Consider the following 25,599-nt stretch of genomic DNA (forward strand, 5'->3'; position numbering starts at 1 on the left):
TTAATTTGATATTGCATGTAGACTTGAACACTGCCTTTAGAATGTTGTAGTATGTCTGTGTATCAATGTCTTTCATCAATTGGGAGCATTAAATTTCATCAAAACCCTTTTCTATATTTAATATCGTAATCATGTGGCTTTAACTTACAGTCCGTTTATATAATAGATTTCATTTATTGATATATATATTCCTGCACCGCTGAGATGAAGCTTATTTGATTATGATGGATTATCTTTTTGATATATTCCTAGATTCATTTTGGAAGTGTTTTACAGAGAGTTTTTGTATACATTGGAAATTGGTCTGTAATTCTGTAAATTTGTTGATCTTTATATAGATTAGATATCATATTGACTCTGTCCTTATAAAAAATTTGAGAACTGATATATTTTAATTTCTTATCTGTCCTTGATTTAACTCCAGTAATTGGTAACTATCATGAAAATTATCGATTTCTTTAAGATTTTCATTTTGGTGAAATACCAGTTTTTAAAGTATGTCCTCATAATTTTTAAAAATTACTTTTTAAAAAAAAATTTGAAACACATTTTATTATATGGATTATATTTGGTTAAAATTAGAAATTAACTAACAAAAAACACCAAAAAAAAGTGTATTGTTTTCAAAACACTTAAAATCATTGTTTTACTTAGAGACTTTTCTTCTCATTATTCTCTAATTTCTGATTGCAGATATGAAACATCAGTTTTCCTTTATTGAGGAAACAGGGTTAAAGATAGAATCCTTGAGAGCTCTGGGGGGTCTGGTATGTTGATATTCTTTTTCTTCCTATGTGGTTGCAAATCCATTCAGCTCCTTCAGTGCTTCACCTAACTCCTCCATCTGGGGGTTTCTGTGCTCAGTCAGATGATTGGCTGTGAGCTACCACATCTGTATCAGCAAGGTAGTGGCAGAGCCTCTCAGGAGACAGCTATATCAGGCTCCTGCTAGCAAGCACTTGCTGGCATCAGCAATAGTAACTGGGTTTGGTGGCTGCATATGGGATGAATTCCCAGGTAGAGCAATCTCTGGATGGCCTGTCTTTCAGTCTCTGCTCCACTCTTTGTTCCTGTACTTCCTTTGGACAGGAGCCATCCTGGGTTAAAAGTTTTTGAGAACTGTGTGTGACCACATGCCTCAAATGGGGACCTTGCCTAACCTCTCCATATGGTTTCTACAGGATCTAGTTCCCGTTTATCAGATATTTCAGCAAATGTTATCTCCATGGGACCCTCTTGCTTTCTTGTCATTTGGAACGTTTTGTTGGCTATTCCCATTCCCCATCCCCCATTGCTACATAACTCTGTTCAATTCCCTGACCCTCTGTACATCTCCACCAACTCTACACACACCTGATCTTGCCCCCTTCTTTTTCCTTCCTCCTTCCTCTCTTCATCCCAAGTCACTCCCACCCTCTACTTCCCATGATTATTTTCTTCTGCCTTCTAAGTAGGACCGAATGAAGCATCCACACTTTGATCTTTCTTATTCTTGAGCTTCATATAGTCTGTAAGTTGTATCATCAACATTCTGAGTGTTTTTCCTAATATCCATTGATCAGTGAGTACATGCCATCTGTGTTGTTTTGTGACTGGGTACCTCACTCAGGATGACATTTTCTAGTTCCAACCATTTGCCTGTGAATTTCATGAAGTATTTCTTTTTTTCTAATGGCTGAGTAGTATTCCATTGTGTAAATTTACCACATTTTCTCTACCCATTCCTCTGTTGAAGGATATCTGGCTTGTTTCTAGCTTCTACCTCTTATAAATATGGCTGCTATGAACACATTGGAACATGTGTCCTTGTTGGAACATGATTTGTGTATACTCCCAGGAGTTATATAGCTGGGTTCTCAGGTATTACTATGTCAAATTTTCTGAAGAACTGCCAGACCAATTTTCAGAATGGTTGTCCCTACTTGCAATCCTACCAGCAATGGAGGAGTGTTCCTATTTCTCCACATCCTCACCAGCATCTGCTATCACCTAAGTTTTTGACCTTAGACATTCTGACAGATGTGAGACAGAATCTCAGGGTCCACTTGATCTGCATTTCCCTGATGATTATGAATGTTGAGTGTTTAGGTGCTTCTCAGCCATTAGAGATTCCTCAGTTTAAAATTCCTTGTTTAGCTCTGTACTCCATTTTTAATGGATATTATCTTTATTTACATTTCAAATGTTATCCCCTTTCCTAGTTTCCCCTCTGAAAAACACATTCCTCTTATGCCCTCCACAATAATCCTGCTCACCAACCCACCCATACCCACTTTCCTGGCCCTGTCATTCCTCCACACGGGAGCATAGAGCCTTCACAGGACCAAGGGCATCTCCTCCCATTGATGACCAAGAAGTCCATTCTCTGCTACATATGAAGCTGGAGACATGAGTCCCACCATGTGTATGCTTTGGTTTTGTTTTAGGCTCTAGGAGCTCTAGAGGTACTGGTTAGTTCATATTGATATTCCTCTGATGGGACTGCTAACCCCTTTAGTTCCTTGGGTCCTTTCACTAACCCCTTCACTGGGGACCCTGTGCTTGGTCCAATGGTAGGCTGCAAAGATCCACCTCTGTATTTGTCATGCACTGGTGGAGCCACTCTGGAAACAGCTATAACAGACTTCTGTTAATAAGCACTTGTTGGCATCTACAAATGTGTCTAGGTTTGGTGATTGTATATGGGATGGATCCCAAGAGGAGGCAGTCTCTGGATGGTGATTCTTTCTATCTCTGCTCTGCACTTTGTCTCTGTAACTCCTTCCATTGGAATTTTTTTCCCCCTCCTAAGAAGAATCTAGGTATCCACACTTTGGTCTTCCTTCTTCTTGAGTTTCATGTGGTTCATGAATTGTATCTTGGATATTCCTAGCTTCTTGGGTAATACGCACTCATCAGTTACTGCATACCATATGTGTTCTTTTGTGATTGGGTTACCTCACTCAGGATGATATTTTCTAGTTTGCCTAAGAAATTCATAAATTTATTGTTTTTAATAGCTTGGAAGTGTTCCATTGTGTAAATGTACCACATTTTCTGTATCCATTCCTCTGTTGAGTGTCATCTGGGTTATTTCCAACTCCTGGCTATTATAAATAAGGCTGTGATGAACATAGTAGAGCATGAGTCCTTATTACGTGTTGGAACATTTTCTGGGAATATGCCCAGGATTGGTATTTGTGTGTCATCAGGTAATATCATGTCCAATTTTATGAGGAAGCATCAAATTGACAACCAGAGTAGTTATACCAGCTTGCAATCCCACAGCAATAGAGGAGTGTTTCTCTTTCTCTGCATCTTGGCCTGTCATCTGAATTTTTGATCTTAGCCATTCTTACTGGTGTGAGGTGGAAACTCAGGGTTGTTTTGATTTGCATTTCCCTGATGACTAAGGATGTTGAACATTTTTTCAGGTGTCTCTCAGCCATTCCGTATTCCTCAGTTGAGAATTCTATGTTTATCTCTATGTCCCATTTTTTCATAGGTTTATTTGTTCCTTTGGAATCTTGAGTTCTTTGTAAATACTGGATATTACCCTCTATGGGATGTAGGATTAGTAAAGATCGTTTTCAAATCTGTTTGTTGCTTTTTTGTCTTAATGATTAAAGTGTCCTTTGCCTTATAGAATCTTTGGAATTTTGTGAGGTCCTATTTGTAAATTCTTGATCTTACAACAGAAGCCATTAGTGTCCCTTCAGGAATTTTTCCCCTGTACACATGTGTTCGAGGTTCTTCCCCACTTTCTCCTCTATTAGTTTCCATGTATCTGGTTTTATGTGGAGGTCCTTGATCCACTTGGACTTGAGCTTTGAACAAGGAGATAAGAATGGATTGTTTTACATTCTTTTACATGCTAAAGGCCAGTTGAGCCAGCTCCATTTATTGAAAATGCTGTCTTTTTTCCACTGGATGATTTTAGACCCTTTGTGAAGATCAAGAGACCTTAGGTGTTTGGGCTCATTTCTGGATATTCACTTGCATTCCATTGATCTAAGTGCCTATCACTGTACCAATACAATGCAGTTTTTAATCACAAGTTTTCTGTAATACAGCTTGAGGTCAGGGATGGTGATTTCACCAGAAGTTCTTTTATTGTTGAAAATAGTTTTTCCCTTTCCTAGGTTTTTTGTTATTCCAGATGAATTTGCAAATTGCTCTTTCTATCTCTGAAGAATTAAGTTAGAATTTTGATAGGGATTGCATTGAAGCTGTAGATTTCTTTCAGCAAGATGGTCCTTTTTTCTATGTTACTCCTGCCAATCCATGAGCATGAGAGATCTTTACATCTTCTGAGATCTTTGAATGCTTTCTTCAGAGACTGGAAATTCTTATCATACAGATCTTTCACTTGCCTTATTAGAATCATACAAAAGCATTTTATATTATTTTTGACTATTGTGAAGGGTGTTGTTTCCCTAATTTCTTTCTCAAGCTGTTTATCCTTTGGGTAGAGGAAGGCCACAGATTTGAGTTAATTTATTTCCAATTACTTTACTGAAGTTGTTTATCAAGTTTAGGAGTTCTCTGGTAGAACTTAGGTATATGTCACTTACATATACCAACATATCAAAAAGTGATAACATGCAAATAGTGATAGTTTGACTTCTTTCTTTCCTATTTGTATCCCTTTGATCTCCTTTCATTGTCTAATTTCTATGAGTAGGACTTTAAGTACTATATTGAATAGGTAGAGAGAGAGAGTGGGCAGATTTGTCTAGTCCCTGATTTTAGTGGGATTGCTTCAAGTTCCTCTCCATTTAGCTTAATGTTGGCTGCCAGTTTGCTATATATTGCTTTTACTATGTTTAGGTATGGGCCTTGAATTCCTGCTCTTTCCAAGACTTTTATCATGAAGGGGTGTTTGATTTTGGCAAATGATTTCTTAGCATCTAATGAGATGATCATATGTTTTTTTTATTTAAGTTTGTTTGTATACTAGATTATATTGATGGGTTTCCACATATTAAACCATCTCTGGATCCCTGGAATGAAGCCTACATGATCATGATGAATGATCGTTTTGATGTGTTCTTGGATTCAGTTTGTAAGAATTTTATTGAGTANTTTTGCAGTGATATTCATAAGGGAAATTGGTCCAAAGTTCTCTTTCTTTGTTGGGTCTTTGTGTGGTTTAGGTATCAGGGTACTTGTAGCTTCAGAGAACGAATTGGGTAGAGTACCTTCTGTTTCTATTTTGTGTAATAGTTTCAGGATTATTGGTATTAGGTCTTCTTTGAAGGTCTGATAAAACTCTACCCTAAGCCCTTCTGGTACTAGGCTTTTCTTTGTTGAGAGACTATTACTGACTGTTTCTATTTCTTTGGAGATAATGGACTATTTAGATCATTTATCAAATCATGATTTAACTTTGTTACCTGGTATCTTTCTTGAAAATTGTCCATTTCATCCAGATTTTCAAGTTTTGTTGAGTATAGGCTTTTGTAGTAGGATCTGATGATTTTTCGGATTTCCTCAGTTTCTGTTCTTATATCTCGCTTTTCATTTTTTATTTGGTTAATTAGGATACTGTCTCTATGCCCTCTATTTAGTCTGGCTAATGATTTATCTATTTTGTTGATTTTCTCAAAGAACCAGCTCCTCCTTTGGTTCATTCTTTTTATAGTTCTTTTTGTTTCCACTTGGTGGGTTTTAGTCCTGAAATTGATTATTTCCTGCTGTCTATTCCTCCTGGGTGAATTTTCTTCTTTTGTTCTAGAGCTTTCAGATGTGCTGTCAAAGTGCTAGTGTATTTTCTCTCCAGTTTCTTTTTGGAGATTCTCAGAGTTATGAGTTTTCCACTTAGGACTGTTTTCCTTATGTCCCAAAAATTTGGGTATGTTGTGGCTTCATTTTTATTAAACTCTTAAAAGTCTTTAATTTCTTTACTTATTTCTACCTTGACCAAGTTATCATTGAGTAGAGTGTTGTTCAGCTTCCACGTGTAGGTGTGCTTTCTATTTTTTATGTTGTTACTGAAGAACACCATTAGACCATGTTGATCTGATAGGATTCATGGAATTTTTTCAGTCTTCTTGTATCTGTTGTTGCCTATTTTGTGAAAAATTTTGTAAAAGCTACAAAGGGTTCTAAGAAGAAAGTACATTCTTTTGCTTTAGGATGAAATGTGCTATAAATATCTGTTAGAACCATTTGGTTCATAACTTCTGATAGCTTACCTGTGTTTCTGTTTATTTTCTGTTTCCATGGTCTGTCCATTGCTGATATTAGGATTTAATATCTCCCAGCACTAGTGTGTGTGGTGCGATGTGCCCTTGCATTTGGAGCATTGATGTTCAGAATCGAGAGTTCATCTTGGTAGATTTTTTCCTTTGACCAGTGTGCCATCTGCACCTGTGAGCAGGGGCTGTTCTACAGCCCTCTGTGCATGGGTCCCGCCAGGAGAGACCTGTTCTCCTAGAAGTGTTTTTATCCCTGGGTTCAGAGTTGAGACATTCACTTTCTCAATAATAACTGTGGAGTAGGGTAAGCTATGAGAACACAGGGTACAAGATCAATGGAGTAGCTGGGACAGGACCATTCTAGTCTGCCATCTACACCCAGATCTTTGGCTGTTCCAGAGCCCTCTGTACACAATTTCCTCCAGGAGAGAGGTGGTCTCCTAGGAGTGCTGGCACAGGCTTACAGACCCACAGGAAGAATAAATTCCAGACAGAGACAGCAAGAACATCTAACACCAGCAATAACCAGATGGTGAAAGGCAAACATGAGAATCTTACCAACAAAAACCAAGATTACTTGACACAATCCGAACCCAGTTCTCCCACCACAGCAAGTATGGGATTCCCCAACACACCAGAAAAGCAAGATGTCGATTTAAAAATCATATCTCATGATGCTGATAGAGGATTTTAAGAAGGACATAAAAAGCTCCCTAAAAGAAATATAGGAGAACATAGGTAAACACGTAGAAGCCCTTAAAAAGGAAACAAAAAAATCCCTTACAGAATTATAGGAAAACACATCAAAACAGTTGAAGGAATGGAAGAAAACTATCCAGGATCTAAAAATGCAAGTAGAAACAATAAAGAAATCACAAAGGGGGACAACTCTGGAGATAGAAAACCTAGGAAAGAGATCAGGGTACATAGATGCAAGTATCACCCACCAAAAGGTAAATTACAACAAACCAAGTGATATCATGTAAGCCTTCATCCCTGGGGATGCTTCATTGAAACATTGTAGATAGTTTCAGCATGCTTCTTTAACTTTGACAGTCAAAGAGAAGCACTATAGAATTGGCTAGTTCAAGTACCATAGCTACTCAAATCTGGGACTCAGTGAGATAGTATTTAAATGTTGGATCATAAAATTTTAGTACCAGCTCGTATGTTTCAGGCAGTCTGTAAAAGAGAGGATAGCTGCTGACTTTTTTACAATTCTAGGACTAACCCCCCCCCCCCAAAAACCAAACAAACAAAATTCCAAAACAAAATGCATCTCTGTAAGATAGCTTATAACAATCCTTATACCATGATGTTTACTGTGGTGTTATTAAGGTAGTTTGAAAACTAACAGACAGGGATCATGTAAACTCAGATTCTTAGAACTTAGTAAAGGACTACTCTAGGCATGTACAGATAGATATACTTGTACACATGCTGCCAAAATAATATGAAAACTATCCTTTAGAAACACCCCTGAGAGTTGTAACGAAAATATAAGAGATGCAGAAGTTTGTAGAAGGGCAAAAAAGGACTATGCAGTGCTGCACTAGAAAAGAAATTATTTAAGGAGAGAGTTGAAGAATGAATAAACACCAGGGAAACAAATTTATGAAGTAGAGCCATGTATCACTGAAAATCCCCCAGAGAAACCTCTGAAAGGCAGCATGGTGACTAGTGGAGAAAACAAACAGAAAGGAGCCCAGTAGTGAACTTGGGATCTTTCTAAGGAGAGACAGGTGATGCTCATGAGAAGCCAAATCTTTTAAGTTCAGACTTGATTATAGAAAACATAACCTAAGCTAGAATTCAGTTAACTAACAGGATAGTACCTAGAAATAGTTTCCAAGTTCCCCCCCTACAAAACCCAGTCTCTAGGACAATCCCTAACAAGAACTGCTTTTCCAGGCTACATCCTCAACAAGACCAGTGTCTCCAGGTTATTTTCTCAACAAACCTGCACCCACATGTTACAAGCCTATTCCCTGCCTAACAAACACCAATGCAGAGGGGATCAGAAATTAAGTTTATGATATTACCCCCAGCACCAGCCAATTATGTTAAAGGCCATAGTAAATTTCCAATTAGATGCTTGGACACTTACCTGCTCCTTGCTGCCTATTTTAAACCCTTTCCCTGATAGACTTTCGGGGCTCCTCCACCATCAAAAGAATCTTGCATGATGGTGGTACATGGAGGGGAACTAGGTATAGTAGAATAAATATTCTGATATGATATGCATCACATTGGCTCCTGTCTGGTTTTGGGGACCACTAACATTTCCATGGCACTACACTCAAACAGGCACAAGGAATCTAGATATGGAGAAATCAAGAACTTTTCTCACATTGAGCTGCTGACAATGTGTTTTCATATTTTCTCACTATGTTCTTTCATAATATGTTAACTGAATTCTAACTTAGGTTAGGTTTTCTAAAATCCAGTGCTATAAACAACACTCTATTTAGTATAATTCTGAAGAGACAGAGACTTAGACAGTGTTAATGATGAATGAGTTTAATTCTGAATACAAAATTGATTTTCAAGGACATTTGGCAATCCCCTGGATTTTGATTGGTTTAGTTTCATACATATCAAATGTATGATTCTCATCAAAACCTTCATAAAAAACTCATAAACTTTTTACCTCAAAGATCCCTGACTGGTGTCAAGTATCATCAAGAGAAAAGACATACCAAGATTCACTGCTTTCTGAATGTTCCCATATGTATTTACAAATTAAGCAAATATATTCTTCTTTTCAATCATCTTAAATGAATAGAATAATCAATTTAATAAGTGTGCTGGATAGTTTTATATCAACTTGACACAAGCTGGAGTTATCTCAGATGAGAAAATCTCAATTGAGATAATGCCTCTATAAGTTCTGGCTATAGATATGCCTATAGGGCCTTTTATTAATTAGTGATTGATAGGAGAAGTACCGAGATTTTTGTGAGTGGTGCCATCTCTGAGTTGGTGATCCTGTGTTTTATAATAAAGCAGGCTGTGCAAGTCAAAACAAGCAAGACAGTAAATAGCATCCATGGATTCTGCATCAGCTCTGTGCCTATAGGTTTATTCCCTGATTTTTCTGATAATGATCATTGACATGGAAGTGTCAACCTAATAAATATTTTATTCCCAAACTGCTTTGGTCAAACAGCATTGATACACCTAAGTAAGACAATGGCTATTGATTTCTTAATAACATATATCTGAAATCTGAAATTGTATGTACAAGATATTACTTACAAATTTAAAACTGGTTAGGTTAAAATTAGAACAAAATTAAAAAGAAAAACCTCAGTATAAAACAGAAAATGGGTGATTTGAACAGGAGATTCATTAATTTCTAGCAAGAAGTTTTCACAGAACTAACTCAGATTTCATAAAGTATACATTTTTAAAACTTACAAAATATTATCAATCACCCAATAAAAGAAATAAAAAATGATTTATGTTTTTATGCTTTATATCAATTTTTATTTGGTGATTTGTTGGTTGATGATCTGAGCTACAATACTGTCTTAGTCAGGGTTTCTATTCCTGCACAAACATCATGACCAAGAAGCAAGTTGGGGAGGAAAGGGTTTATTAAGCTTATACTTCCACATTGCTGTTCATCACCAAAGGAAGTCAGGACTGGAAATCAAGCAGGTCAGGAATCAGGAGCTGATGCAGAGGCCATGGAGGAATGTTTTTTTCTGGCTTGCCTGCCCTGGCTTGCTCAACCTGCTCTCTTATAGAACCAAGACTACCAGCCCAGAGATGGTACCAACCACAAGGGGACCTCCCCTCTTGATCACTAATTGAGAAATTGCCTTGCAGCTGGATCTCCTGGAGGCATTTCCCCAAATAAAGCTCCTTTCTCTGTGATAACTCCAGCCTGTGTCAAGTTGATACAAAATTAGCCAGTACACTTGAACCCTTGTCACCTTGACACACAAACACATCACTAGTAATCCTCAACCCTTAGTGCTTATTCATCTCCTAAAATTCCCACAGTCTTTACATATTAAAAGGTCAATCCCTTTAAAATATGCAGTATCTTTTAAAATACAAAGTACTTTAAAATTCAAAGCCTCTTGACTGTGGACTTCAATAAAAAACTTCCTTCAAGAGGGAAAAATATCAGGGCACAGTCACAATCAAAAACAAAAATCAGTCTCCAACCATCCAATGTCTGGGATCCAACTCACGATCTTCTGGNCTCCTCCANNGGCTTGGGTCACTTCTCCAGCCATGCCCTTTGTAGCACACATGTCTTCTAGTCTTTAGCTGCCTGTACTCCACTGCTGCTGCTGTTCTTGGTGGTAATCTCATGATACTGGCATCTCCAAAACACTGCTGTCTTCCACTGTAACTAGGCTTCACCAATAGCCTCTCATAGGCTCTCTTCGTGGTGCCAAGCCTCAACTTCTTTGCATGATCCCTTCTGTCCTGGGTCATCAATTGCAACTGAGGCTGCACCTTCACCAATGGCCTTCCATGGCCTCTCATAGTGTTTCCCTGGCCTCAGCTGCTCTGCATGACCCCTTCATGCCCTCAAAACCAGTACCATCTGGGTTACTCTTACACATTACCAAGTCCAGCCACAGCACAAGGTACAACTTTGGATATCTCTGGAACACAGTTTCTATGCTCTCAAAAAAACACTTTCCAGAGGATGTCACCTCAATGATGCTGGTCTCTTCTTAATCACCGCTAATTTCTTAGCTCCAGCTAACCAGCATCAATAGTCCCAGGAATGCAAAGGTTTTGCTTTAGCAGTTCTGGTATCTTGCTAAGCACCGCTGATTCTTCAGCCCCAGCTAACCAGAACCACAGAATATTCACTATCCAAAATAGCAATGGCCCTGAAAAGAGCCTTTAATTTTCCCTCTGAAATTTCACAAGCCAGGCCTCCATCTTCTGCACTGTCCTGAACATCATATTCAGAGCTCCTACACAACATTTGACAGAGCTCTTAACACTGAATGGATGTTCTAGTCCAAAGTTCCAAAGTCCTTCAACAGTCCTTCCCAAAACACGGTCAGGTTGTCACAGGAATACCCCACTATGCTGGTACCAATTTGTCTTAGTCAGGGTGTCTATTCCTGCACAAACATCATGACCAAGAAGAAAGTTGGGGAGGAAAGGGTTTATTCAGCTTATACTTCTACATTGCTGTTCATCACCAAAGGAAGTCAGGACTGGAAATCAAGCATGTCAGGAATCAGGAGCTGATGCAGAGGCCATGGAGGAATGTTCTTTACTGGCTTGCCTGCCCTGGTTTGCTCAGCTTGCTCTCTTATAGAACCAAGACTACCAGCCCAGGGATGGCACCACCCACAAGGGGACCTCCCCTCTTGATCACTAATTGAGAAATTGCCTTGCAGCTGGATCTCATGGAGGCATTTCCCCAACTGAAGCTCCTTTCTCTGTGATAACTCCAGCCTGTGTCAAGTTGACACAAAATTAGCCAGTAGAAATACCATACTAAAGTCCAAATATTGTCATGTCTTGCTGGGATTGATGAATTTGGAGTGAAATTGAGGAAAAATGAGCCCAATGTAATTCTCAGTAACTTAAATGATGAAGTCAATATTGAGTCCCCTAATCAATAAATCATAATACATTTAAGGCACTGTTTCTCAAACTTTCTAATGCTGTGACCTATGGAGCAGTGGGCTGCTCACAGACAGGCTGGTCTCTAGTTAAGCATAGGTCTTGAACCCCGGGGAATCTGGTGGCTGGTGATTTTCACCTATATGGTATGGAAAGCGTTCAATGGTTTCTCCTGGACCTCTGGCTCCTGTAGAATTTACTGTCCCACAGCCCCCACAGGAGAGGTATGTGGCTACCAGCCACATAGGAGCAGCACAAAGCCTTCACACATTCAAATAAGGTTTCCCTGAAACTCTCAGTCCAAGCCAATGAGAAGTACCTGCTGCAGAACCCTGAATCACCCCCAAAACTGTATATAAATCCTATCTAGGGCATTAAGGGTGAGCAAGAACTACTCTGTTGTCTGAGTCTTTTGTTCCAAGAGCTGTAAAGAGCCACCATTTCCTTACACTCCTCACTGAATAGTTGGCTTCTCCTTGACCAAGCCTGACCCAACTCAGTGAAGAGTGGCTTGGAGTTACTGAGCGACCCGAAAAGCATGGCAGAGACTTCATCTCCCTGCCTACACTCACTTCCCTTCGCTGGAACCCTCACACCAGGCCTAGCCAGAGATCTCTGTGGAAAACCTCTGGTAACCAGGTCTATATCTGGCTCCTTATATAGGGCTCAAACAGACATGACCACACCAAACAGATACTGTGGGTAGGTGAGCCCCCACACCTCTGGAAACAATCTGTCTTTTCCTACTGTGTTTTTGCTCAGCGCCATGGTGTGGATTTAGAAAAACTAAAGGGGCAACTGAAGCCTCCTGGCCAGTGCTATTCTCTGGTGTTGGCTGAAGGTCTCTCTGGCCTCTGTCTAAATCCTGAAAGCCCGCAACTTCTATCTAACTCCTTCTTAAAACAAAAAGAAAACCTGGTAATGCAGAAGCCACTTAAAAGCCACAGGGCCGCTGCCAGTTCTTAAATCTGCAGGAGAGCTTAGCATTTTGGACCTCTGTGGAATCCACCAAAGACAAATATGCCAAGTGAACTTTCCCATTGTACAAGTGCTTCACCTCTTTTCTATCATGGGTAACTCACCATCACATAAAAAAAATTAACCACCCACTGGGTCCTCCACCACCACCACCACCCCGCCAGGATTCAAGACCTATGCTCAACTGGAGCCCATGCTGTCTGTGCACAGCCCACTGCTCTCTCTCTCTCTCTCTCTCTCTCTCTCTCTCTCTCTCTCTCTCTCTCTCTCTCTTCCTACCTTTTCTCTTTACCCCCTGCATTTCTATAATAAAGCTCTTAAACCATAGTCTCTGCTCTGCTCCATCAAGTCCCACTGCATACTCTGGTCAGTGTTGAGTATGACTTCCCCTATTCCCTCTCTCCCACAACCCTGGAGTGCTAGCAAGTTAGCTCCAGAGGGGTCCAGGTCAAGGGCTGCCCCTTTTCCACCTCTGCCACATGTGTCCGGCATGCACACCCGGTGCCCTTTGGGAAAGAACCTGGCAGCTCTCCAATGCTTGTGTCTGCGAGCCCAGAGCAGAGGAACTCTGGGGACATTAGGCCCAATTTCCTCCCTGTTTCCCCCAGCNCCCCCCCCCCCCGGGCCACTCCCCTTATTATTCTGTTCCCAACACAAGACAGCCCTTCTAGCTATAGAAAAGAGCTATAAACACATGAGATCAACAGATATATAATTTCTCAGCTATGCAAAACATGAAGATGCAATATGAGTTATGAGAGGCTTCATGAATCAGAAGGAACAAAACAGTTACACTATGAGCCAGTTTGTCAGAAAGATACAGAGGCAGGAAGATTCCTGAATTCCAGGTCAGCATAGGACTGAGTAAAGAGGTGAAGCCCAAATGTGATAGAAATGGTAATGTCAGGGCAGGGTGCCATATTCACTGAGGAGAATTTGGACCAAAACAAAACCCATCAAGCTGAGCTTAGTGTCTGGGGAAGGCCCAAGTATGGATATTTGAGTCCTACTTAGAAGGGGAAACAAAATGATCACCTGAAACAGAGGAAGGGAGGGACCTGGGTGGGAGAGTGGAGGGGGAGGGAAAAAGGCAGCAGATCAGGTAATGGGGGAAGACAGGAGAAAAGAATAGGGGGCCAGGAAAATAAGTGGAAATCTGCAGCACTTTTGCAATTGGTAGCTGCTGGAAGAGGTAGAGTAGGTTTTTGAGGAATATTTCTCCAGAGATACTACCTGTATTCCTATAAGCTCTATGCTTGCAGACAGCCCAGAGTGAACTCTGAAGTCTTAAGAAAAGAGAACAAAAGAACACATAAGGTGGGAAGAAATCAAGGGAGTAAGATGGGAGAGAGACTGAAGAGGAAAAAAAAAAACCAGGGGTTTGAATTTCACCAAAACAAAGAATATGAATATAAGACATTCTCAGTCAATAAAAAATGCAAACCATTATGGCTATCTCCTTTTAGAAAATATTCAAAAGTGTAATGTGCTGTCATAGATCTATGTAAATGTAAATCAAACCTCTCCTTTTTTCCCTAACCCATTACTTTTTTGGCTGAAAAACAGAATTTCAAATAATGTACTATAAAATGTAATTGACTTATTTTCCACTAGAAAACATGAAATGGGGGGAGAGGTACCTTGGTTGGTAAATATTTTCTGGATAAGCAAAAGAATGTCAGTATGAACCTGTAAGACTGCTATGAAAGCTGAGTGTGATGGCATGTCTATTACCCAATTAATGTGGCAAAGAGAAAAAGTTGATTCTTGGGGCATGATGTCCAATATAAAATACATGCATTTCAGGATCAGTGAGTCAGCTTGACTTAAAACACAAATGTGTGGAACCATATAGTAGACACCTAAAAGATGATCTCTGGACTCCATTAATTCATGTGCAGAAAAAGAATTAAACATACAAAGAAAGATACAATGAATGTACACATATGCATGCATTACGTACACACAGAAGCACAAAATTAAATATTCAAATGGAGACTTGGTAAAATGAAGAGGTATTTCTACATAGCTAGCACGTGTGATCCTCACTCAAAACTCAACAGAGTATTCAAGATGTCAAAAGTTGCAGAACATAAATGAAATTATATACATATTGTGTTGTGAATTGTATATTTGACAATATGTTGATTGATAAAGCATTTGAATAGAAAGGGAAAAGAGAAACTTCATTAAAAATATATAAACACATTATACACACACACACACACACACACACACACACATATATATATATAACATATATATATATATATATATATATATATATATATATATATATATATATGTAGATACCCACAGAATAACATTTAAAGGATAGTGACTCACAATCCTAGTCTGTAGACTAGGAAACTTTGTTGTTGGAACTTTACAAGGAAATGGATTTCCTCATGGCCTTTAACAAGTTTCTTGGGCTGAAGACATTTCACAGGGAAGTGAACTCTGAAGAGTGTTCTCTTTCCCTACCAGCCATGTTTCCTGAAAATGCTCTCTCTAGTTATTGTTGATGTCATGCAGTGAACAAACTCCATTGGAATAGGAACCACTTTTATTATACCACACAATGTTTTTTGTTCTTTTTTTTTTTTTTTTTTGATTTGTGAAGTACCTTGTCACAGAAAGTTAATATTGTATGTTTCTCTGGATAGTCACAGTCTGTCAAAGAGGCAAATGGGGACCATAATTCTGAAAAGGCAGAGGTCCTCATAAAGTGAATCAATAAAAACAGACAGTTGCTTCTTTCTTACCCACACTGCCAAATTGTCAGCTGTATTCTTCATATAAAGCTCTTTAAACACATTAATTATCAATGTATTGACTAATGCCTTGGAATATTTAGGCCCTGTAAACAGGTCTGGTATTGTTTGCAAACACACTACAAAGGACCCCTTGCATTCTAATGTATTTCTGTTCTTTACTGAACATTTGTTCTCTGCAAACCACAGGCCATTTTCCTTGTAGCCTTCTCCTGTGAATGATAATAATAAATGCTTACAGTACTTTGGTGGGGGTGGGGAATAAGAAGGCAAAAGAGAGAGGAGGGGCAAGCAGCCCCATTTATTGCCAGTCAGGCAAATGTGGCTATTGCCAGGTAACTGTGGGGCAGAGTCTAGAAAAAAATGCAAAAATTGTTATTTTGTTTTGTTTGTAAAGGAAGTAGATAAAGAGTTATCAGATCACCAGATATTCATTTAATCTTACCATGAAGAGAAAATCAGCAATCCTTTTAGAAAGGTATACTCCCCAAATGAGAATGGCTTCAGCATACAAGAGCAGAAACTGGTATTGTACCTTTATAGGTTAGTCTGATATAATTTTCTAATCTTTGATTATATCAGCTATCACCTGAGTGTTTTAATTTCTCAAGGTAAAAATGAGTATCTACATTTTTTTTGACAGTCAATAATTACCAAACTTGTTTGTAAAATGTGAGGCACTGTACCATGGACAAATACTTTGAACTATTAAGTGAAGTGAACCCCTTGGGCAGAGAATTTTTTGCAAACTCCTCAAAGCACATTTGACATCAGTATTTCTCAGGCTATAAACCACAGGATTAAGTGCTGGAGGCAACACAGTATATAGCACAGAAAACAGACTGTCTGCAATTGATGTTGTACGTGAGGGTAGCTTCAGATAGACAAAGCAACCACTTGCAATGAAAACACTGAAAACAGTGAGGTGGGGGATGCAGGTGGCAAATGCTTTGGACTGACCTTTAGTGGTAGGAATCTTCAGCACAGTGGAGAAAATGTAAAAGTAAGAGAGCACAACACATATGATACAAAATATGCCCAGACAAAGACCGATTCCAAAACTTGTATAAATGACCACAAGTGTGTCAGAGCAGGAGATCCTTAACAATGAGGGAACATCACAGAAAAACTGTGGGATCACATTGGAGCCACAGAAAGGTGTGGAAAATGTGCCAGCTGTGTATAAAGCTCCAAACAGTATTCCAGTAGCCCAGGAAACACCCACCATCAGCACACAGTTACCACTACTCATGATGGCCTCATAGTGTAGGGGACAGCAGATGGCAACATATCTGTCATATGACATTGCTGTTAGGACAAATACATCCCCAGATGCAAAAGAAGTCATTAAAAACAATTGGAGGGCACAACCCAGAACAGAAATTGAGTTATTGTGAGTTATGCTATTGATAAAGAAATTTGGGATTGGAACAGAAATAAAGAAGATATCCATCAGGGACAAATTCTTTAGGAAAAAGTACATGGGTGTTTGGAGTTTCAGATCCAGAGTAATGAGAGTGATGAGGAGGAGGTTACTCACTATGACTGCTAAGTACATTACCAGCAAGAACAGCCCACATATAGTTTGTAGCTCAGGAACAGATGAGAATCCCATAAGGATGAACCCTGATATTCTAGTGTCATTGGGCGTGCTAGAGACTTCCACAGCCTGTCAGGTATGAAAAGTAAGCAAAAATTAACAATTTGATGTACAGAAATGCTCAGTGATATGGACCCAGGACACACCTAGATACTGCCCCCATTTTATCTTTCTACAAGGTGATACTTTTACTGGATACACTAATTGTACTAATTTGCCATTTATTACTGTTGTACTATGTTTTGCTACAAAATGTTAGAATAATTATTAGTTATATATTATCCTTTTCTTAATAGAATTGAGTCTTTCCTTGAAATTACAGTTGTTCAGTTGGCAACAAACAGCAGAATAAAACCTTCAAGTCTCTCCCTGCACTATTTTATTTCCTTTGTCTTAATCTTGGTTCAGAGCACTGCTATGCTTTGTATGGCCACACTTACCGCATCACAAGAACTTGCCTAATGCTAATAAGTGTCCTTTTTGTACCTTAAATGTTTTCAAAATACTGCCAACTACCACATTTTATCATGTTTTCTGGGCCCTTTGAGTAGAACCTCTATTCCTTCTCTTGTTGGCTCAATCTTGTTTGGACAAAACCTTTTTTCACTGTGTATTTCTCTGTGATGAGCCTGTGCCCTAAGCAGAATGATCATTTCCGAGGTACCAATTTGTCTGCTTCCAAGTTAATATCTAAAATATTAAACACCATGCAGTGCAAAAGATCATTCCCCATCCTAGCAGAAACAGTTTTCTCTACATTTCCCCCTAATCACCCTTAGCAATTTTGATCTTACTGATAAGATTCAATATGTTCAGAACAGAGATATCAGTTCATAAAGTCACAGTTTGACCAGGAATACGTGAGATTAATAGCTCTTATCCTTTTTCTAATATTCTATGACATCTTTTTTCTGCTTTCAAATACATAGTTATATGTTTATATTTTTCAAATTCCTTCCCTGACTTTTATGATTGTTTTTTATTTGCTTTCTGTGATGATCAACCACTTCTAATTTGCTGGAACCTTAAAATATATGCCATAATATTTCCATAATAAAACAATATGAATTCCCTTGCTTAAGAAAATATTATCCATTACATTAAATTCATATGTAAAATAGTCATATGTTGTAATTGCAAATTCTCAGTTATACTTATATTAAATATTTAAACATATACAAATAAATATCTGTGTCATCCTGGATGTAAACAAGGTAAAAGATTTTTGTGTAACATTCATTTAATCTTAAATTAATGAAATCTTAAAGTATAGAAGATATCAATAAATCTGATAAGAGAAGAGAGTTGGAGCCTCCTTGGAAATGGGAGATATGAACTTCCCCAGTGAAGGGCATTTGAGTGTGTGTGTGTGTGTGTGTATGTGTGTGTGTGTAAATATATTAAATCTCTTTCTCGTTCTAGCTCCTGCTTCCAGGAAGACCACTTTGTGACTATTCATTTATTATTAAATGCCTAGGCCATAATATTTGGCTCTTTCCTGGATAACTCATAAGTTATCTAACCTATTCACAATATTCTGTGTCTACCACTTAGCTACTTACCTCTCTTTCAGTTCCAGCCTTTTTCCTTGGATTCTCCCACAAGTACTCCTCCAGCATCTCCATTGAATATATCTCAATTTTTTTGGTTATCCTATTATTCTGTCACCAAGCCTCAGAATCCTTTGTCTTCCTGCCAGTGTCCAACCTCCTATTTTCTGTCTCAACTCATTAGCCATAAGCTTTTTTATTGATAGGTGATGCTTATAAGAGATTCTCTATACATGTACACATATACATGCATGTACTATCTTAGTAAACCAAGACAACAACAGAAAGGAGAGAGAGCACAGGTATATGGGGTAGGGGTCAAAGTGATGCAAGGAAATTGAAAAATATTTTAATTAAATTATATCCTCAAAAAATGTTTTATAAAAGCAAAAGAGAGAGAGAAAAGAAAAAGTGAGTGCCTGGAGCACTTGCTCTTGGAGACAATGTGGGTTTGTTTTCCAAAAGCTAAATGGTGGCCCACAATGGTCTGTGACTCCAGTTACAAGGGTTCTAACACCTAATTCTGGCTTTTATAGGCACCAGGCATGTGCAGTGTATGCAAACATAACTATATAAAACCACAAATATCCATAAAATTAAAATATGAATTATGTCTTCAAGAAAGTACCTACATTAGGAAAGTTTTTGAGTCACATACATGCATGTATATTATGGATATGTCAGGATTTCCTTGTGTTTTCTCTGTACAGGAATCTTGAGAGACCATCATATTAAACTATTTTAACCAATTTCTCTTTAACATACCATGTTATGATCACTTCTTAGTAAGATCCAACACATGCTGATATCCTGCTGATTCAAACTCTATCTGTAAATACATTATTGGTTACTACATTTAGGTATTGATATATTCCTCACTGAAAATAGATACAATGTTAAATTAATTCAGAATTCTCAATTTAGATTTCCTTTCAAGCACTATGTAATCTAGAGGTCTCTAACAGACCCTTTAATGGCTTTGGATACTACCTTAATATTCCCCAAAGGAAAAACATTCTTAATAGTCTCACTTATTATTTACTTTTCTTTTAAGACAATTAGTGTTAAGATAATTGGCATTTTCTGTAGGNAAGACAGATCATTCCCCAGAAAATGCATAGAAAAATCATGGAGAAATTGGCTCACATTTTCTCCAGGATCATATTAAATTAAGTACATATTATTTTGCTCATGTTTTGAGTTTAGAAATCATGCACATTGCATGGAAGGGAAGGCATGTTGTCCGTAGTAAGGGTCACATTCCACCTGAAATTAGGAAGACACGTGCCAAGACAATGCTGATGCTCTGCTCACCCTTTCCTCTTTATTCAGTTAAGAACCATATTCAACAGAACTATAACCTTACACTCAAAGTTTACTTCCAAGGTCATTCACTCGTATTTGAAAGACCATCATAAATATGTCAAGACGTTTCTTTCTAATGTCATTTTATATCCCACACAGTTTAAAATTATTGTAAGCCATGATACTTTCATTCTTTGCCAACTTGATACACAAATGTATATTATTTACACAATATCATATCATTCCTGGTGTCTAAACATTCATATTCATCTCACAATATCTTTTAAGGTTTATAAAGTTTTAACAGCACCATAATGGTTCAGGACTTTTCTCTTCAAATTTGATTTGAAACTTAAGTTGATCCATGAATTTTATAAAATCAAAATATGTATTACAATCTGTAAAGGCACAATTGCACTGTGTAAGCATTCCCACTGCAAAGGTGAAAGGGATGGCCATTCATAGCACAAAATGAAAATGGTTTGGAAAAAAAACAAAACATTAAAGAAACATCAAATGCTGTAGCTCCACATCTGATATTTGGGACTTATGATGATATCATAAATAAATAGCCTTCAGCAACTCCACAACTCTACCTCTGACTATCCTTCCCTTTCATCCTTATTGAAACTGGGCCAATTCTACACTGACCACTTTCTTTGGTAGATGTTCCAGAATCCTGACATCACCAAAATTATAAAGTTCTCACTGCAACTTGGGATTCATTTCCTAATTACATGCAATGAGCAAACAGGGGCCTTTTGTGAGAAATTTTACCTTGCCACACATCCTCTAGCCCCAGCAGCCCGCAGGAACTTTGGTGCCAGCCTCCATATTCCCTTCAGTGTAGAATTCTGAGTGCAAAATCAGTTCCACATGGTTGAGTCTTCCAAGATAGCCTAAAATGTGCTCAAGATGTGGGCAACACTCTTAGGTGACAATTACAGCACCAGTCTAGGGTATTGATGATAACCTCTTGGAAACTCTTTTCTGTATGACTATCTGTGAGCAGAGGATCCCATTAGCTTTTCTATTTTTAGTTGTTACATTTGAAGGGAGATTTCATTTAAATAATTTGGAGAATTAGATAGGAAGGTTTTTTGCCATTATTCCTGTTGTCTGGGTTGCGGCTTGCGCCACTTACTTAGTTAGACTCATCTATTTAGGAATTATAGACTATTTGCCTTTATGGCACTTATTGAGAACTTTTACCTTGCTTATAATTCATTCCTAGGTTAACTATCCATTTACCATAATTCAGAAGAGTAAATGAATAACCATCTAATCATCTGAAAAGTATGAACTACTTAACTGTACACAGTTAACTGGCTAGTACCTGGTTATCACATAGAGATAATTATAGCTTTGTGCAGTCCTGTGATGTGAGGGTCTATTTAGGAAACTGACATCTGATGAGTTATTCTCAAAGAAGGGAATCACAGTTCTTATGCATGCATGGAAGAGGAGGGGCTTTTTCCCATAAGTCTGGGCAGCATGTGCAATGACTGCTGTAGAGATGGACATGACCAGTGGATGATCACAGGATTCTCAAGAGTAAATTTACTTAGGTGAAAGAAGAAAAAAGCTTAGTTTTGTGGTTTATCCCTATACTTATAATTACAGTACCTGGATGGCTGAGATAAGATAATTGTCACCCTGAGATATACAGAGAGCACTAGTATAGCCTTGGTTACAATGTAAGAATTTTGTTTGAAATAATAGTAGTGGTACTAGCAGTTGTTTTAGTAGTAGTAGTAGTAGTAGTAGTAGTAGTAGTAGTAGTAGTAGATGTCCTAATAAAGTATCTGGTGGCTTATCAACAGTTTTTCTAGGTCATACACAGAAATTTGACTTACATGATTATAAAAATATCACCATTTGAACTTTAAAATATGATAGAAATATGTGTTAAATGACATTATGAAATGTTCTCTCTGGTTTTGGCGTAGAGGACACTTTAGAAAAAGATTCTAGAGGAAGATACTCCCCCCAGAGGACAATACTATGTTACCTAAATTGTAGACACGACAACTTCGTATTCTAGCATCCTTGGAATTACAGAGATGTAATAGAAAGAATATGGGAGTAAAATCAGAAGTAGTTTTCTTGTACATGAATTGTGATTCAGTGATAATAATAAGAATAGGGTAGTTTCATTTTTCTTAAATTGGACAGAAATAACTGAGTTTAGAAATCTATGTTGTTTAGCTCAAAATTCAAGCTTCAAGAATATAATTGAAGGTATTGCCACATGTTTAAATAGAAATTTATCACACCAGTGTTTCAAAAAACACATGACACCAAATGTATTATTAAAAGTATAAATGGTATTATTGATTTTATCAAATGCACATGACTTAGTTAGGGTTTCCTTTGCCGTGAAGAGACATAATGACCAAAGATGACCAAAACAACCCTTTTCTTTTGTAATTCTATAAAATATATATTATATGTATATCCAATAAGTATAAAATGTAATTATATATGTTAATATTATAATATTATAATTATGAAATTGAAAATATAATATATATTAGGAGAAGAAGATAAAGTTAAGAAGTTTGGGGGAATTTTTTTGTTTTGTATTGTTGTGTTTTGTTTTGTTTTTTGAGACAGAGTTTCTCTGTATAGCCCTGGGTGTCCTGGAACTCACTCTGTAGACCAGGCTGGCCTCGAACTCAGAAATCTGCCTGCCTCTGCCTCCTAAGTGGGGGGAATTTTTTTTAAATGCTTATTTTATTTATTATCATTTCAAATGCTATCCCCCTTTCCAGTTCCCCCTCCACAAACCCCTTATACCTTCTCCCCTCTACCTACCTATATGAGGGTTCTCCCCCACCTGCCCATCCAGTCCTACCTCAGTGCCCAAGCATTTCTCTACCCTGGGACATTGAGTCTCCACAGGATCAAGAGACTCCCCTCGCAGTGATGCCTGAAGAGGTAATCCTCTGCTACATATATACTTGGAACAATGGGTACCCCCATATATACACTTTGGTTGATAATTTATTCCCTAGGAGCTTTGAGGGGTCTGGCTGATTGATATTGTTGTTCTTCCTAGGGCGTTGCGAAGCTCTTCAGCTCCTTAAGTCCTTGCTCTAACTTCCCCATTGGGATCTGTACACTATGTGCAATGTTTGGATTTTTTAAAAGATTTATTTTATGAATATTAGTACACTGTCACTGTCTTCAGAAAAAAAGGCATAGTATACCATTGAAGATGGTTGCAAGCCAATGTGTGATTCCTGGGAATTGAATTCAGAACCTCTGGAAGAGTAGTAGTCAGTGCTTTTATCCATGAAGTCATCTCACCAGTCCTCCAAGGCAACTCTTGTAAAAGAAAACAGTTGGTTGGGAATGGTTTACCATGTCCAAGGTTCAATCTATTATCATCATAGTGGGAAGCATAGCAGCATGGAAGCAGANATGGTGCTGCTGGAGGAGCAAAGAAGTCTATATTTTGATCCAAAGGCAGCAAGTAGAATTCTGTCATCCACTATATGATAGGAAAATGGTCTCTTCTACATTGGGTAAAGCTTGAGCATAGGACCTCAAAATCTATACCCACGGTGACACACTTTCTCCAACACTGCCNATACCTTCAAATAGTGCCACTTCCNATAGGCCAAACATATTCAAGCCACCACAGTAGACAACAGGAGTATATACTGATAATGATGTATTTAAAATACATTTTAATTAGGAAGTTACATAAGTATTTACAAGTGGCAATCATCATAACCACATTTCACTTGTATTGTTTGTACATATGNGTCAACAGAGAATGCAGCCCTAACATCAAAGGGAGTAAAAGACATATTACATTTCAGTCAAATAAGAATGTCCATGGCCTTGGAACATGGAATCAGGCTTCCTCAAATACATAAGTGATTGCACGAAGTTATATAGTTACCCAAGAAAATATAGTTGCAAATAAAAGCATGTTTACAAATATGTTCATGGAAATACTATTTAAGAAAGTTACAGAAAAAGAAGAAATTTCAAATTTCCAATATTTAATTAGAAGTCATCTGTATAATTGGGTTACAGAAAATAATCACTACAATCAATGCAATAAATAAATTGCTCTTAAATGGAATAACATACAGAGGTAATATTGAACAATTCAGAATGTATTATCAAGATGGTTTGCATATAACTTTGATATTTTTCTGAATAATTAAGCATTATAAAACCTAATGGTATTTTTTGGCTCAATGATCACACTTACATGTAAAGATTATTTTGAGAAATATTGACACAAATATATCAAGATGTAAACACTAGGTAAACATTGATTACAGCGTTTAGTAGGTATGGACAGTTAATGCAAAGATCCAGGGATGCGTGATCAAGTGCTGAGAGCAAGTTACTGTTAACTTTTCAGCCTTAAATGGGGTATGCATAACATGCCTGCAAGCTTCAGGAAACACTGAAAGGTAGTAGAAAGAATGTAAGAGCCAAGAGATGAGGAAGTGGGTCATTGGATTCTCTCTTATGAGCATGAAAGTAAATGACATTCCTGATCTCTGCATCTTCTGTTCCTTTCACAAAGAAAACCCAGATTAAACCTGTAAATATTCACAAACCAGGGAAGGGCTTGGGAGGGCTGAAACCTCCCAAGAAATCTATTGACAGGTGAGAGCTGAAAGAAAAAAGAATGCCATTGTCATTAGTTGTGTAGCCACTGTTCCATGTTCCAGTGAAAAGTTCCATATCTGTGCACACAAAGATGCACTAAATTATCCCACTGAGTCATAGAGCAAAAGGACATGAAATGAAGTGGGGACTTTCTCAGTACAAAGATGGGGAAGGGATAAGATGTATGGATGAGAGGGCGAATGTTAGCAGATATATTAAACCCATGTATAAAATTATAAAAAAAAAAGCAGAAAACATTTTCTTGTAATTTTATGAATCCCACATTGATTTCATATTGGAGTTCAAGAAAAATCTCAACCATTATCATGTGGAACAAGATGTCACTCCATTATATTCTATCAGTTACCTAAAATTGTGGCTTTCATGAATTATTCTGGCTAAGCAGTTACAGTTGATTTGTTACAATATACTCACTCCTTGTCTCAGGAGGTCTTCTTAGTTCCGTGTTCTTGTGCTCAGAGAAGACTTTCTCACTTAGAAACTATAACAGTAGGGAGCATTTCACACAAACACTCACCATAAAGATATTTGTGATTTACTTCTCCCGTCACCTTCCCATCTCTTTTATTCCTGAACATCACTTAAATAAATGAAAACAATAAAGCGCCTTCATTTAAAAAGATTCAAATAAAATGACACAAAACTTTCAGTCCTTTTTTATCTGTTTTAGAATAAAATTAGTTTTTTTTTTTTTTATCTTGAGAAAGAAGTGTGCAAAGTTGCATGAAATGACTATCTTGCCTCAGGATACTTAGAAGATAAAATTGAGCACATATAGACTTGATTTTATTTTCACTGCACTCAATTTCATTTGAATATTGTAGAAAAACCTAAGAGATTTAATGGTTACTTAAACTTGTGAAATATCTCATTCATATATTATCTCATTCTAAACATGTTGAATGTTGTAATCATGGTACCTATGCTAATATTTTAAA

General features: G+C 37.7%; 1 protein-coding gene across 1 annotated transcript; it reads right to left on the reverse strand.

The window, feature by feature from the left end:
- Positions 1 to 16,187: 16,187 nt before the first annotated feature.
- On the reverse strand, positions 16,188 to 18,769 carry LOC110315798 (olfactory receptor 14A2-like). Its single transcript, XM_021189771.1, has 2 exons — positions 18,707 to 18,769; positions 16,188 to 17,213 (listed from the first exon to the last, which is right to left on the reverse strand). The coding sequence occupies exons 1-2, from the start codon at positions 18,767 to 18,769 to the stop codon at positions 16,188 to 16,190; spliced, it is 1,089 nt and encodes a 362-aa protein (XP_021045430.1).
- Between the last annotated feature and the right edge of the window lie 6,830 nt (positions 18,770 to 25,599).

The sequence above is a fragment of the Mus pahari genome, unplaced genomic scaffold (assembly GCF_900095145.1).
Source record: "Mus pahari unplaced genomic scaffold, PAHARI_EIJ_v1.1 scaffold_7132_1, whole genome shotgun sequence".
NCBI lineage: Eukaryota > Metazoa > Chordata > Mammalia > Rodentia > Muridae > Mus > Mus pahari.

Coding starts and splice junctions, on each gene's coding strand:
- LOC110315798 (XM_021189771.1), bottom strand. CDS start 18,769: ATGGAGATGCTGGAGGAGTACTTGTGGGAGAATCCAAGGAAAAAGGCT. Junction 17,214..18,706: donor AGGCTGGAACTGAAAGAGAG/GTAAGTAGCTAA, acceptor CATACCTGACAG/GCTGTGGAAGTCTCTAGCAC.